The sequence below is a fragment of the Antennarius striatus genome, chromosome 18, assembly GCF_040054535.1.
Source record: "Antennarius striatus isolate MH-2024 chromosome 18, ASM4005453v1, whole genome shotgun sequence".
NCBI lineage: Eukaryota > Metazoa > Chordata > Actinopteri > Lophiiformes > Antennariidae > Antennarius > Antennarius striatus.
In genome coordinates, this window is record NC_090793.1 from 18,226,210 (window position 1) to 18,240,356 (window position 14,147).

The 14,147-nt window shown below is 38.6% G+C and overlaps 3 protein-coding genes across 4 annotated transcripts; all 3 read right to left on the reverse strand.

The window, feature by feature from the left end:
- Positions 1-1,122: 1,122 nt before the first annotated feature.
- Positions 1,123-4,318, reverse strand: atpsckmt (fATP synthase c subunit lysine N-methyltransferase). Of its 2 annotated transcripts, XM_068341024.1 has the most exons (4): positions 3,818-4,318; positions 3,109-3,246; positions 2,343-2,393; positions 1,123-2,025 (listed from the first exon to the last, which is right to left on the reverse strand). In XM_068341024.1, the coding sequence occupies exons 1-4, from the start codon at positions 4,100-4,102 to the stop codon at positions 1,804-1,806; spliced, it is 696 nt and encodes a 231-aa protein (XP_068197125.1). In that variant the 5' UTR covers positions 4,103-4,318; the 3' UTR covers positions 1,123-1,803. The 2 variants fall into 2 exon arrangements, with proteins under 2 accessions (XP_068197125.1, XP_068197126.1); XM_068341025.1 differs by lacking the exon at positions 2,343-2,393.
- Positions 4,319-4,688: 370 nt separating this feature from the next.
- On the reverse strand, positions 4,689-12,192 carry LOC137612330 (neuropilin and tolloid-like protein 1). Its single transcript, XM_068340812.1, has 10 exons — positions 12,016-12,192; positions 11,767-11,832; positions 10,695-10,829; positions 10,360-10,608; positions 8,143-8,184; positions 7,904-8,031; positions 7,154-7,382; positions 6,636-6,749; positions 6,388-6,532; positions 4,689-5,974 (listed from the first exon to the last, which is right to left on the reverse strand). The coding sequence occupies exons 1-10, from the start codon at positions 12,041-12,043 to the stop codon at positions 5,440-5,442; spliced, it is 1,671 nt and encodes a 556-aa protein (XP_068196913.1). The 5' UTR covers positions 12,044-12,192; the 3' UTR covers positions 4,689-5,439.
- A 305-nt stretch (positions 12,193-12,497) lies between these two features.
- LOC137612696 (uncharacterized) lies at positions 12,498-13,893 on the reverse strand. Its single transcript, XM_068341357.1, has 2 exons — positions 13,374-13,893; positions 12,498-13,266 (listed from the first exon to the last, which is right to left on the reverse strand). Exons 1-2 carry the CDS (start codon positions 13,832-13,834, stop codon positions 12,810-12,812), a joined length of 918 nt encoding a protein of 305 aa, XP_068197458.1. The 5' UTR covers positions 13,835-13,893; the 3' UTR covers positions 12,498-12,809.
- Positions 13,894-14,147: the final 254 nt, after the last annotated feature.

Genomic DNA, 14,147 nt, shown 5'->3' on the forward strand with positions numbered 1-14,147 from the left:
TGCACCGTTAGATTTAACCTCGCTCATTTCTGTCAACAATGAGGAATATTCAAACCATTTAAAAATGGTCTGAATGTTTATTTGTGCTATTGTTCTTATTTTATTTATTTCAAGAAAAATTTTCAGAGCAGAGGCAACAACATAATTATCTTCAATAATCTCTCCCAGTACTTTCAATATAAGATCCCTGTGGATCTAGGATTCCTCCTCTTTGTGCGATTATGTTTTCGCAGATCAATTTCTCGTTGCCTTTTTGTCACATTCAAAACATTGACATAAAAACATTATTCAGCTAATTTTAACTTGGATAACTTTGCTCCTTCAACTTTTATAAAGCAGCATATTTTATCTTCTAGTTTTGCCTTCCTCAGTGCAGCATGTCTATTTTTCATCATTTTGCATAAATTGCCATAGAAGCAAGGTAGATTATTTTTGATTTAAAATTTTTTCTCAACACATTAAATCACAGAATTTTGTTGGTGAAAGTGTTACACCCATAGTTCAGATCATCAGAGGATAATACATAATCCCACTTCAAACTGTCGATTTCACTTGCAAATTCTTCTTGTTTAGCTCTTGGTATGCTCTGATAGATTTTTGTCTTGTTGGCTGTGGTCCTAAATCTATAGTATTTTTGAGCAACTTGCTAGCACACAAAGTTAAAACTATGATCAAATAGGCTGGTGATATATTAAGTTTCAACCTTTAATTCTATTTTTTATGGTTTGTGGTAAATATTGAGTCATTTGGTGAATTTGAGCATCGTAATCCTCATTGAGCCTTTTACTAGTTGCTTACTAGTCTCAATAGGTGAAATTTTTCAGCAGTTATTTCTAGATTTTCCCCTTGGATTGAGCCTCCAAATTTACATTAAAATCAACCAAAAGCAGTAGATCTTTTGTGTGATTGTACTTTCATCTGCAAGCTGATCATAAAAAGTGTCATTTGTAGAGGGAGGCCTATAGACAACTATGATGTTAAAAGACATTTGTTTGGACAAAGTTTTTTCTCAACATATTCCAAAATGTCACCCGCTTAATAAACCACACTTTCATATTTAATATCTTCTCACTTAAAAAAGAAATAAATTACAATGTCCACGTACATGAACTGCACGCTGTAGCTTGCTCATGCCTGAGCTAGATCCATGATTTTGTTTTACTAAAATGGGCTGAACCTGTGTCAGAATAAGTTATAGCCCACATAGAAAGTGATCGATTACCATGAAACTGGGTGAAAAGGTCCTGTAGCAGAAAATTATTGAACTTTGGGGTTCCAGGAGAGAAAAAAAACATGAGACATTTTCTTAAATAACTATGAAATCGTTTAAAATACCAGTATGCTTTGAAGTCCTACACAGGAAGGTTCTTGTTGCCAAGAGTCATATCATGAGGGTGAAACTTTGATTACATGTAATGATGAAGAGATAAGCTGAGCTACTTTGGCAGAGGTCTGTGTAAATAAGGAGCTATTCTCATTTCCTCTTTTTAACCCATACTAATCTTGTGAATTTCTTCAAAAACTTTTGTATTCCTGCTGCACACATTTGGATAAATATACATGTCTGCTAACAGCGAAGCACACTCAATATATTACTAATAAGCCTGTGCTGAGTTTCTTTTTCCACTTTTTTCATGTGCACTCTTCATATTTGGACATTAAATGTACAAAAACACAACATTTGTGGCAGAAATAATATAGCAGTCACTCCCAGACATTTTAAAGTCCACTGGAAAAGGAAACGTACTCCACTGCATGAATTCCAGAACATTAAAACAGAAAAACATATGATTGTCAGCAATATCATGTTTGTGAATCTGCCATGTCATCATTGTCAGCTGTTGTTCTCCTTTCCATGTCACGTTGCTGGTGTAATTTAAATGTCTTGGCGTCATACATCCATACAGTATCAATGCCCTCGCCAGCAGTAGCTTCAGGGACCCAAGTAGGGAAGGGAAAACGGCACGCCACCACTGTCGCTGTATTTGGTAACTCTTTTGCCAGCTTCAGTTCCAGCTGCTCCATCTGTGTGGAAAGCAGTAACAAAGATGTCAAAATTAAAACCTCGGGATTCAATAAAGGTAAACCGGCAAATAAAAGCATCACTGCACCAGCTAAACATTCCGTCTTTGAAGTTCTGTTTTTAACACACCTGTATGAACAGCTGTTTGTTTTCAAAGTCTACATTTGTCTCAGATTTACTGAATGATGCTATATCTCGCCATGAATGAATAATATACTGTACAAAATTGAGTGTCAGTCTTTTAAGGAGTTAAGTGGTATAAGTGTTAAGATATTACAACCCCCTACATGTCAATAAAATTGCTGTTAGACAAACTCACCATTTGAGGGACTCCAAAAATGACCACATTTGTGTACTGAGCAAAACTGACCTATCAAAAGAATCAGAAATATTAGAATTGACAAAATGAAAAGTGACCCTTGCGTTCAACATTTTTGTCTTTGGGATAACACATTTGTGTGTGTTTTTCAGAGCTCTTAGAGCATTTGAGATCGGCCCATTGGGTCAAGCTGTATGTGAAAACAACCTGCCTGATTCAGAATGAAAACACTTGTAGTTTGTTTACATTTGTAAAGCAGTGATGCTACCAACCAGACAAGTTCATTATAGCGAGATTACAAGTTTGGTGTGATTTTAAAAACTAACCCACCAATAAGTCAATCTGTTGATCATGAAATCTACTCTGGAGTGATCCAAGTACATGAAGACAATTGCACATTAATGCACCCTGAATCATTCATGTGTAAGATAGCTCATACAGTATGTGGCTTTTGTTCAGTTTAATGAAACTAAAAACACTTTCCACATGGGTCCTGATGGTATACTATTGAGGAGTGGCAAATGAGTATGATTTAGCAACAATTCCGTGTGTGAATGTCTTCTCCTCTTGGTTTATTTCCTGTATAAGCAGGAAATAGGCCAAAATGTATCCATTTACCATTTTGTTCCTTATGTCCAGAACATACAAGCCCTGTTACGGGTGTGAAAACACCAAAAGAAATGCAAGACATGAATTACTACAGTAGAAAATATGCACTTACAAATAAGTGGCTCACACAGTACCACACTGATCAGGTTTGACTAACCTTCCACAAGTCCGAGATGTGGAAGGACGTGGAGCGGTGGACTCCCTGTCTCCAGGCGTTATAGCGAGAATACCACACCAGCCATGGGTTCAATTCCAATCCCGATGCCTGAAATCCACGTTTGGCTGCTGCTATCACCTACAGAGGGAATGAAAATGAACTGAAGATCAATGTATCAGCATTTCAGGCTGAACTGATTCATGTCAGTTTGATGAAACACAGTTCCTTTCTGTCACGTTTCTTTACCACACCTAACAAGTTCGACTTAGCTGGCACATTAGTGAACTACAGTTTAAGCTGTATTTGTTTGAGATGTAACTATTATGTCAAAACGAGATGCAGGACGTGTACTCTTGGTAAGAACTACCTGCTCTAATGAGATCAAAATCTGACATATCTGCTGTTTATGTAAAGAAATTTACATAAACAGCGACCTGGTGAACATTTTTGTGGACAGGAAGTTCAATGACATTGTACCTTTTTACAATACTGTATAAGGTTTCACAGCAAGAGTGAAGCTTTTTGAGATTGACTGACTAACCTAATATGGGTGAGTTTGAACTCAACCTATTAGCACAAGGATGTAATTGGAATTCCTACTTACTCACATGCATTCAGCCAAGTCAAATAGTACTTATCTGACAGTCTGGTTGGTATGGTATCATCAACTTCCCTAACCTTGGAGATGGTAAGACAACAGCCCACTTACTATTCTTCCATCTCCACTCCCGATGTCCACCAGGGAGCCTGACCTGGCTCGCAGCACCATGAGGACATTTTCCACCTGAGCTGTGGTCGCTGGGACAAACGGCAGGCAGACTTTTCTCAGTGCAGGAGCGATGAAAGGAGCAGACACGGCGTACAGGGCGGCCACCGAGCCCCCCAGCACCCCCACAACGACGAGCCCCAGTCGGCTCCTGCTCTTTTTCACCGGGACATCGCTGTCAAACTGCTCTGCAGACGCTGTGCCGACAATAAGCTCATTTTGTGACATGGTACTAGCTTAATGGAGAAGTTATAAACAATACATGTCATGAACCAAAAACTAGCTTAAAATGACCTTAATGTGCAACAAAAAGTGAAAGTCACAATAGAAATAGTTTATAAGTCTGCAGCTGCTCATTTTATAAGTTGCTAACCCGCAAAATCAAGAGAAATGCTTGGAAATCAAGATTCGTAGTTGAAGCAGCGTCTCGACCCTGACGAGCATTTCCCGTGCAGCGTTATTATAGATCCGACTGATTGAGAGGGCAGCTACATGGGTTCCGCATTGCTTTCGTTCCTAGGTGGGCGCTACAGCCCCACTCAGATACAGTATCACACAGCAAGAAGGTTCCGCGTTCGATTCCTTTGTGTGCATAGGTGGAGACGTGTCTGGGGTGTACCCCGCCTCTCTCCCCTAGGCAGCTTGGATCGGCTCCAGCAGACCCCTGACCAGCAAGTGATTACTAATAACTGTCATCTCTTCTATAAGAAAATGGATGGATGGATGGACATGCAAATAGGGATTAAAGGTATTAAAATCCTACAGTGACATACAGACTAAAGGAAAATAAGATGTTTATTAAAACAATTAAACAGAGACACTTTTCAGCCAGAAAACATAGGATCAGTCAAATTGAAAGACTGATTGATGTAACTAATAATGAAAAATACTCCCAAACAGACCAAAAGTCAGTGAATACATATTTCAACAATTTTCAGTGTTTTGAGTCCACTGAGTATCTCGTTTTCAGAATTTTTTCACAGACCATATTTATGCATTGATTTCAAATGAGTGATAAGTATATTTCAATAGTTAGTTAGTAAGTTAGTTAGTTAGTTAGTGCTTTGGTGTTCCAATAAACTACAAATATATAAATAACTTTACAATAAAACCATTCATTGATAAGATTATCTAAAGTCTGAGGCTGTCACGGACCACAAACCTCAATCAAAACAAGGAACAAAAAGAAACGTGACATGCCCCATTTTGTCGGAATTCAGTTGATTCGATATTTATGCATAGAAATACATAATAATTAAATCTTTGTCCCTCATAACACTAAAGCTGTGCCACATTCAAGGTGTAAAGGAATTGGAACTAAATACTTAGAATGGGGTACAGTATTTCATATAATTCATAATTGCAAATACGTTTTTCACCATTTCAAGTCCCCACTACATATACTCTTTAAAACCTTAAATTGGAATATGTAAAACTGCAACTGTATCTAAGAAACCGGCAGAATTTTTTTTTGATGTCTAAAGAAATATTAGGGCTTCCATTTTCAAGAGAAAGAAATGAGGTGATTTTATATTTTTACTATATATGTTTTTAATCTTTATTTATTAAAAGTCATTAGACAGTGTACAGTGAACAGTGTGCTCCTGTCCTAATGAGTCATGGTGCATCTGATGGGGATGCATGTGTTGCTGGCTGGTGGTGGGACCATCATCCATCATTAGATCCTCCTCCTCCTCTTCTGGCCCGTAATCTCCTGCCCCATCCTGAGAATAGCTATGCTTCATCACTAGGATGCTTCTTCGACCTGCTGGTGTAATACGGTGGGAAAGGCGCGGTGACTGCTGGTTAACTATCACCGGTGGCGGCACCAGAGCCCCCCCATCTGATGCAATGGTGGCATCTCTCATACTCAAGTTACTGCGGCTACCGTGGATGCTGCCATGCACGCTCCCCTGCTGGGAGCCGCAATGGTGGTCACGAATGCATTTAGAGGAAGAGCGGCGGAGCTTGTGGAATTTCTCATAGTCCTCAGCCAGGCCAGCATCAGTCAGGTTGCCGGATTGGGCTCGGCGCAGAGTGCAGAGCTCATAGTGAGGAGGCTCAAAACCAGGGTGGAGTAGGGAAGGGTCAAATTCATCTCTGTGGGTAAGTGGAGAAAACATACATTATGTACTGTACGTTATACAGTACAGTCATGTGAAAAAATGAAGACACCCCATTAAATTATCAGCTCTATTATGTCAATGTCTAATCTTGTTTTCATTAATTTATGGAAAATTAAGTGTTTTAATTGCAATTCAACAACAAAAATTAACATGATTTTACTCGTCAAGCAAAAGATATGAACAAAAATGTGTATTTATTGGAGGAAAACAAGACTGGACATTGACATGCAAACATTTCTTAATAAAGAGCCTTTGATTCATTCAATTTTGGACAAAACAAAATTTAATTTCCATCTGCAGTGGAAAGTTTCCACATTTCTAATCTGACAAAAACCTTTGACATGAACCTTTGGTGGTTTGGTCGTGATCAACACCTTAGAAAAATACCTGCGGATGATATATTTCTTGCGGGGCTGTTTGATCTGGATTATGATAGAGATGATAAGCAGGATGACCACCAGGCCACAGGTCACGCCGATGATAGTGAGGTTAGTGTTGTCCAGAGAGTCCAGGATGCTGGCTTTCCTCTTCTCTAGTTAAGGAAATAAAATAGAGAAAAAAATATTGTATTTTCCTGTTCAGTCATGACAAAATATGGCTGGTGTTTCACTCCCTCAGCCTCTACATCTGGGTACCTTTGCAGTGATTCTCATCCCAAGGATAAACACAGTTCTGGATGCCATTGCAAACCAAAGTGTGGTTGATGCACATGTTGCTATGGCAAAAGAAAGTGTCTCCTTCACAGGGAGCTGAAAACAAAACAAAAAAAAGCTGAAATCACACAGTTGTTGTGTGTTCAAATCAACACACTTCAAATACTGAAAAGAGTTTGTGCATGTTGAGACCTACAAACAACATTGTTGGTATCAGTACAGGCTCAAAATACTGTGTAGTTGATTTTATTTTTAAAAAATTAATAAAACCATCAAAGTATCAGCAGCATGATGTGATTAACATTTAACGATCTACAAATATATTTGCCATCATAAACGTATTTCAAATGGAATAAATGAATAAGATGAATGAAATGAAATGAAAAGATGTGCAGTGCAATGCACACTGGTTTGCCTTTAGCACCTAGAAGTTTATCCCTTCAGTTGTCAGTGAATGGTATTTAGTATAATAAGCAGAAAATCACAAATAATTCACTCACGTTCATGGAAAGTTGTGAAGAGGATTCTGAATTTGCTCTTCCTACTTCCCTCGTCTGCCCACAGTCTGATCACACCCACAGAGGATACCAGCATGACATCATTGGCCACCGTGGAGCAGAACTTGTTCTTAAGGTGCTCGACTGAGCTGCTTCCATCATAGATAGCGACAAAATTACGCTTGCACTCATTTGAATTATGCATTTCATACTCCAGGAATCGCATGTAGATCTGTGGGCAGGAGGTCGAGCATGATCAAATAATATGCAAACAATCAAATGATCCTACAATGCATATGTGAAACCGAATTCTTTCAGTTTCTGAAATTTTGAATTTTAATATAATAACCTTTGGTCCCCATTTTTGGGTCCATGAAAATTGCATTATTAAAACTTGCATGAAGAAAGAACCCGCAAATACATGGAATATGTCAAAGTTCAATTTATGAGGAGGGGGGTTACATGTATTGAATGAAAATTTAAATTATGCGGTGAGCATTTATATACAGTATTTAAATTAAAACTAAGACTACTATAAAGCAATCTTGAAAGTCTTCTAAATTTCTTGTGCTTGAAAAATGACAATGTGAACATAAGGTTAACGACAGATTGGTCTGGATATTATTGTAAACTCCTGTTATGTGAGGAAAAACAAATTGTATGCACATCAAGTTATTTCAACCACTAATAACAAGAAGCTATTGCAAACACCACCAGCACACCAAAGTAAATGAGAGTTTGATGTATACAGACCCGAGCATTTGCTGGAGCCTTGATGTACCACCTGCAGTCTACAGCTTCAGTCTGCAGGGCGCGGCCCTCTATGGATATCTGGGTAGACTCCACAATGCCTTCCGGACCACCCAGCTCAAAGTCACAGACTATCAATAACAATATTTTTGCAATATTTTAGCATCGATTACATTAAAGACTCTTAGCAGGTCTAATATTACTGTATGCTGCAACAAATATAACATAATTTGAATGCTTACAAGGCAGAGCTGGCAGTTCCCCGAGGTCTTTGAACTCAGGATCTAAAAGCAGCAGATGATATGTTAAAAAAACATATCTTCTTCTGAAGTTGGAAAAATATGTGCATGCAATATTTACAGCCACAATGTTTTATGAAGTTTTGGGTTCAGTATGAAAACTAATACAAAGGGTAAATTGCGCTAGTAATATAAAGTGATAATATTAAAAACACAGTATCGCGAAACAGATCAGCTAGGAGGCAGGAGTTTCATAATCTGCGTGCTGGCACATTCCCTTCATCCTCATTCAAACTTCCCTGATGCCATTCGATAAAGAGGAGAACACATTCATCATCAGTCAGGCAAGTATAATTGTGTTCTGAACCTTTGTGCAGATGAATCTATCTGCTAGGTGGATTATAAATCCTGATATATCAGCTTAGGTTGGGACAGATGAGGCTCTGCAAGCAAATACTTGGTGACAAAAATATCTTTTTTTTTGTTTTTCCCCTCTTGGTCAAACCCAGTTTGACAGAATGTGAATGTGCAGGTACGTCTTTAAAATTAATCGATAGTAAGGACTGTTCATGCATTAAAATGAAGTTAAATTAAATCTAAAGCCATCTAAAGCTGACAACTTGAACTATTTTATCACTGGTAATGCAGCACATTAGTACAGAAAGCAGGTGACAGGATGACTTCTCTGAGGCTCAAATCAGCAAGGACTTTGATTAATCCTCTAATGTTTAATAGACACACACACACACACACACACACACACACACACACACACACACACACACACAGTATGTGTGCGTGTGTGTGTGTGTGTGTGTGTGTGTGTGTGTGTGTGCGTGTGTGTGTGTGTGTGTGTGTGTGTGTGTTTATACGTACATTTCCTTATAGAAGAAAGAATGCAAAGATTAGATGAAGGATATCGGGTGGTTTATGTAAATCCTTTCTTAATATTAGTTGAACTGGATTGTGCAGAGAACAATGGAAGGATTAATTCAACCGAAATATATTTATGTATGTAGTGAAGTCATATGGAATCAAAAAAAGGATTTGTATATTTGATCACTTGATGTTTTATATTCCATTTTGATCAGTTTGATCATTTGGATTTAACTGTTGATATCCAGAACATGTGGTAGATCCTGCTGTCTCCGTCTTGTATTTTCCCCATTACTCAAACCTAAAAACAAAGATTGTGGATGACCAGAAACACCTCCAAAATATGACATTGATCAAGGAGGAAAGAAAGAAAGAAAGAGGAATGCATGGAGAGGGGCATACAGATTAGAGTTGACTCTTAATCTGTGTAGGTGGCCTATAAAATCTGCTGGTAATAAAGCTTCTGCCTCAAACTCCCTTAAGCTGCAGCGGCTCAGCGCTGACAAGCTGTATTCCCCTGAAGACACGCTTTCATTAACAAATGTGTGTTCTGCCGTGTGTATGTGTGTGTGTGTGTGTGTGTGTGTGTGTGTGTGTGTGTGTGTGTGTGTGTGTGTGTGTGAGAGTGCATGTTAGAAAAATCAGTCCATTCCTATGCCCTTGTCATCTCCAGCTGGTGAACTGAAATGTGAGTACAGACTAATAATGGTGCATTGTGCAACTGTTTATTACTATATAAAAAAGTAGCACACGTTGTACCTTCAGTGAAATTTCAGCATTACAGTAATTCATCTTATTCAAGTGCATTACATTATGATGGGGGGGGGTCTTGTGTACATGCAAATGTGTATTTCAGTGACACTATGTGACTGTGTGTGAAAGAGGAGACCAACAATGTCCAAGTCACAGCATGAAGCAGGATTTGGAGAGAGTACCAAGGTAAGGAGCCCAAGACTTAGATCTGTGGTAATACTAAAATAATACTATATTATAATATTGTCATACTCTTAGCATCACCCTCAAACATAGCCAGACTGTAACCAATACAAATCAGTAATAAATTATATCAACACTTAGTAAATGGACTAACTGTTGATATAAATAAGAATGTTTTTTAATTAATAATGTCTCAGTTTACTTGATGTATTTATTCGACTCTAATTCATTAATTTTAATTAGATTATTTACAATTGTCTCAGTAAAATTTCCTTGAAAGTGATTTCTTTGTAAAGCTTGTGCGAATAAAGAGCATTAATTTATAAATGCTGACAAACCTACTACATAATTATTGATTCGGGTAGTTTTAAGAAATTCAGTCATCACATTCATTTTATATTCACCAACCTTGTGTGAAGTTATACCGGGCAGAGAAACCAATCGCCTCCAGTTCACCATCAGCTACAAACTTGATGTACAAGTATCTCCCACTGGAGTGGACATATGCTGGACTTTCCTGCCCACAGTAGCGGCCAATCAGGGTTGAGAATCCAAAGGGCCCATCGCGGACCTCAATGTGGTCAAATTTGCAGTCCCAGGATGGCTCTATGGAATACTTGTCATCGAAGAACAAGTCGATGCACTGCCGAGGAGAGGCTGGAGGAGGGCAAGAGGTTTTAACAGAACATGTGAAAAGAAAAGAGGAGGTAACAAGGCTGAAAAGAAAAGGATGAAGGACTCACCTTCTATAATGTAAACACATTCCTTTTCAGGGGGGTATTTCTCAGGGTAGTTTGGTGAGGTAAAGAACCCTCCATCAGGTTCCTTTATCCAGGTTCCACACTGCCCAGCTGGTGTCACACCTGAGTTGTTTTTCACTGGAAACAACATTTTTAGAAACGGTATTGTCAATGAAAAGCTGTTTCTATTTCCACTGTATACCTAAAAGATCTAAAACATTAAAATAATTCAAGCATAATTCCAAATAGTTGGGATGCTCTGTAAACGTTTAAACGAGAGAATGTCATAATTTTAATTGTAACCAATTTAAACTAATGAAAAATACCGAATATTGAAAATATTGGGGAAAAAAACATTGAATTTTTTTATTTGTTGAAGGTGAAAATGAGGCTATTTATATGGAATTTAAGAAATGTTCCAAATATTTGAATATCATTAATTCCTTCCTTTCACTCGATCAAAATCATTAATATCCAAATGTAATCTATATTACTGTTTCCCAACATATTTGCACCACAGACCGGTTTAACTTCAGACAGTATTTTCACAGACTGGCCCTTAAGGTAAAATGATACCACCAGCATTAAAACATATTTTGCAGCTTTTTTTTTTTTGTCTTTGAAATGCAGTAGTCCATTTTGCTTTTGTCTCCTCACTGGCTCCTTTACAAAGGAACTTTCCAGAGATTTTGTTCACTTTTGGGAGTTTCATTTAGCGGTAATGTATTCTGTGTCACCAGCCAGAGAGGCCCCTTTAAGGAGGTAGTCATGTGACCGAGGCAAGCATCTTGACTTTCTGTATGTCATGAGTGAGTTATAGAAAGATGTGGAGGAGAGAATCTGGTAAATTTCCAAAACAAAACATCATAAAACTGAAATTCTGTATTGTTTCTGTGCAGCCCAGTACCAATTGACCCGCTGACCGGCACCGGTCTACGGCCGGGGGCTTGGGGACCGCTGATCTATATGACTAAATTCACACTCTTCAGTATTGACATGCATGACCACAAACATCCACATCTCAAAAAAGGTTACCATTGAAGAATAAATAGCAACTCCGAATGTGATCAGGTACCTTGAGCTTTTGTTTTGGTGGTTGAAGCACCTGACATCTCAGGTGTGATGAGGCTTGCTGCAAAAGCTGAGAAGAGAAGCAATAAAATAATGTGTGTTTTTTTTATTAATCGTATATAAAAAAAATCTCAAAAGGATTTTAAAGGATTCTTAAGATGCGGTTAATAGTTTCTTCAGATAGGCATCAAATTTGACACCAGCAAAAATGCATCTACACAATGAAAAAAAAAACTTGCAGCTGTGAACTTACCAATCGGCAGCAGAAGTTTGTGCACCATTTCTGTTCCTTGAGGATGGCTAACTCTTTCTCAAGTATTGCCATCAAACAGTCTTCACAAAACATCCAATATTTGAGGAAAAATATTGTTCGGCCATCGGTTTCTTACAAAATACATCAAATCTAAGATTAAAGACTTCAACATTTCCATCCCTGTCCCTCTGTCTCCCAGAGAGCTTAAAGGATTACAGCACCGTCTGCCGCAAACCTTCACAATTTTTGCTCCACCTTTAGGCAGCATTAATCCTCTCAGCAAATATACACTCATTCACAATGATGCTGCTGTTTAAAGAGGGCTAAGGAAACTATTTCAACTCCTTTTTTCCCAGTTACTTTTAAAGGTTTGGTTAAATCAAAAGCACAATTAATCTTAATTGTACTGTACACCAGTGAAAACGCTTGTCCACCCCTGAGCTATACATTATACATGCAACATGAATTTTTGCTCGGAGAAATGTGTTTACTCTGGCCAGTGTTTGTTTATTGCAAGGTATTACAACATAATAGTATCATTTGTCAACACAGTAGTACACCAAAAGTACAGCATTTGACTGTGTACACAGTAATAGTCATGGTTACATTCCTTGTTAGCTTGGAATTTACATGAAATGTTCTTTGTTCCTTGTTTCTTGGTTATCGCTCTGTGATATCAGTGAACTTCACACATTATCACCAATTATCACCAATTAATCATGGGGTCATCCATCTGAGTCCAGATTTGTCTTCTTTTCTTTTTGCAGCTATTTTAAGATAAATTCCCTGATGAACTACTCCCAGCTTCTGAGTGCATCGGCCTTCAGGTCAAAATCATCCCTTTTATCAACCATTGAATCAGGATTTTGAAATGCACATGAGAGTTTGATCATGGAATTTAAAAAATCTAACTTGGCCACTTCGTGTAGCCTCGTCTTTGACAATTCAGGCGTGAGTATTTTAAATTGGGTTCCTTCATCCAACTTTTGCTCTTCAGCTAAAAGGATTTTGTTAGCAGCCTCTGGGTCACAGTTGAAGGTAAAGATAACATCTTTGGGTTGTCCCTTAAAAGGGGTTACCAGTTCATTTTCCAGCGTATTTTTAATGCGGCGGTGGTGAACATCCAAACTGACTTCAAATATGTGAGTCAGCAGCAGATTGAAGGCAGTGATGTCTTCCTTTATTGATAACGTATGGTCTTCTCCCAGTTTGTCCACATAGCCGTCCTCTGTCACTAACCTCTTGTGGTATCTTTGTAAGATAAAGAGACAACAGAATCACACAGAGTACACAGATTCACCAATGACAAACTCTTTTTTATAGAGCACATGTAGACAAATGGGCATTGCAGTACCTACCTCTCTGTCTCTTGTTTCATTCTCTTTGGGTTGTTTGCGATGTGGGGTACCAGTCTCAAGTACTCGCTGACGGTGTAAACCTGTGGTGGGTAGTTATTTCTCGGATTTTTGACGAATAAACCTGGAATGACCCCGAACTCCGACACCCACTCTCCTCTAACCTGTCTAGCCAGGGTGTCAAACAGCACAGCCAGGGACAGGGCCACGACCCCCACTCCACCAAGAGTAACATTACCATTCCTGCCAAAAGTGGTTCTCAGACTCTGAGTGAAGTCTTCCAGTTGCTCCGGGGTCAAGGAGGACTGCACTGCAGTGTAGTGGTTCCTCAGGTGAAGTGATGAGTTGATGGACAGCATGTTGAGAAAAAGAGGACTGGGGTTGTAGCTTGGGAATGGACAGACATCTCGAGCAATAGAAGTCAGATTGGTGATGTCCATAGTAGGACAGAGAATGAAGTCCATTGGAGAGAATAGTATCGGATTTACTTTCACAGAAAATTCTGACTCACAATGCTGCCTGCTCTGTGTTATATGAGGGGCTGTTGCTTAAATGAACCCAGCCTGGGGTCACGGAGTCAAATGTGACATTAATAATTTACCTGAATCTTTTTTTTTTGGGGCATTATTGTTTGTCCTGATGGTGTCCTGATGCAAAAGCACATTGATTTTTATATGGAACACTCAAGAGTCTCAGGGGAGTAACTATGGTGCAATCATTGCTATAGTTAAACTTTTCTACCATATTGAATCCTCTTTTCATCATTAAGCTGTTCAT

What these genes read in the sequence shown, in the direction of transcription:
- atpsckmt (XM_068341024.1), bottom strand. Translation starts at nt 4,102, where the DNA reads ATGTCACAAAATGAGCTTATTGTCGGCACAGCGTCTGCAGAGCAGTTT. An exon ending in GGAGTGGAGATGGAAGAATA is followed by an intron (nt 3,247 to 3,817) that starts GTAAGTGGGCTG and finishes TTCCCTCTGTAG; the next exon opens with GTGATAGCAGCAGCCAAACG. An exon ending in ACATCTCGGACTTGTGGAAG is followed by an intron (nt 2,394 to 3,108) that starts GTTAGTCAAACC and finishes TTCTTTTGATAG; the next exon opens with GTCAGTTTTGCTCAGTACAC.
- LOC137612330 (XM_068340812.1), bottom strand. Translation starts at nt 12,043, where the DNA reads ATGGTGCACAAACTTCTGCTGCCGATTG. An exon ending in CCGGTATAACTTCACACAAG is followed by an intron (nt 8,185 to 10,359) that starts GTTGGTGAATAT and finishes TGCTGCTTTTAG; the next exon opens with ATCCTGAGTTCAAAGACCTC. An exon ending in CTTCACAACTTTCCATGAAC is followed by an intron (nt 6,750 to 7,153) that starts GTGAGTGAATTA and finishes TTTTGTTTTCAG; the next exon opens with CTCCCTGTGAAGGAGACACT.
- LOC137612696 (XM_068341357.1), bottom strand. Translation starts at nt 13,834, where the DNA reads ATGGACTTCATTCTCTGTCCTACTATGGACATCACCAATCTGACTTCT. An exon ending in ATGAAACAAGAGACAGAGAG is followed by an intron (nt 13,267 to 13,373) that starts GTAGGTACTGCA and finishes TATCTTACAAAG; the next exon opens with ATACCACAAGAGGTTAGTGA.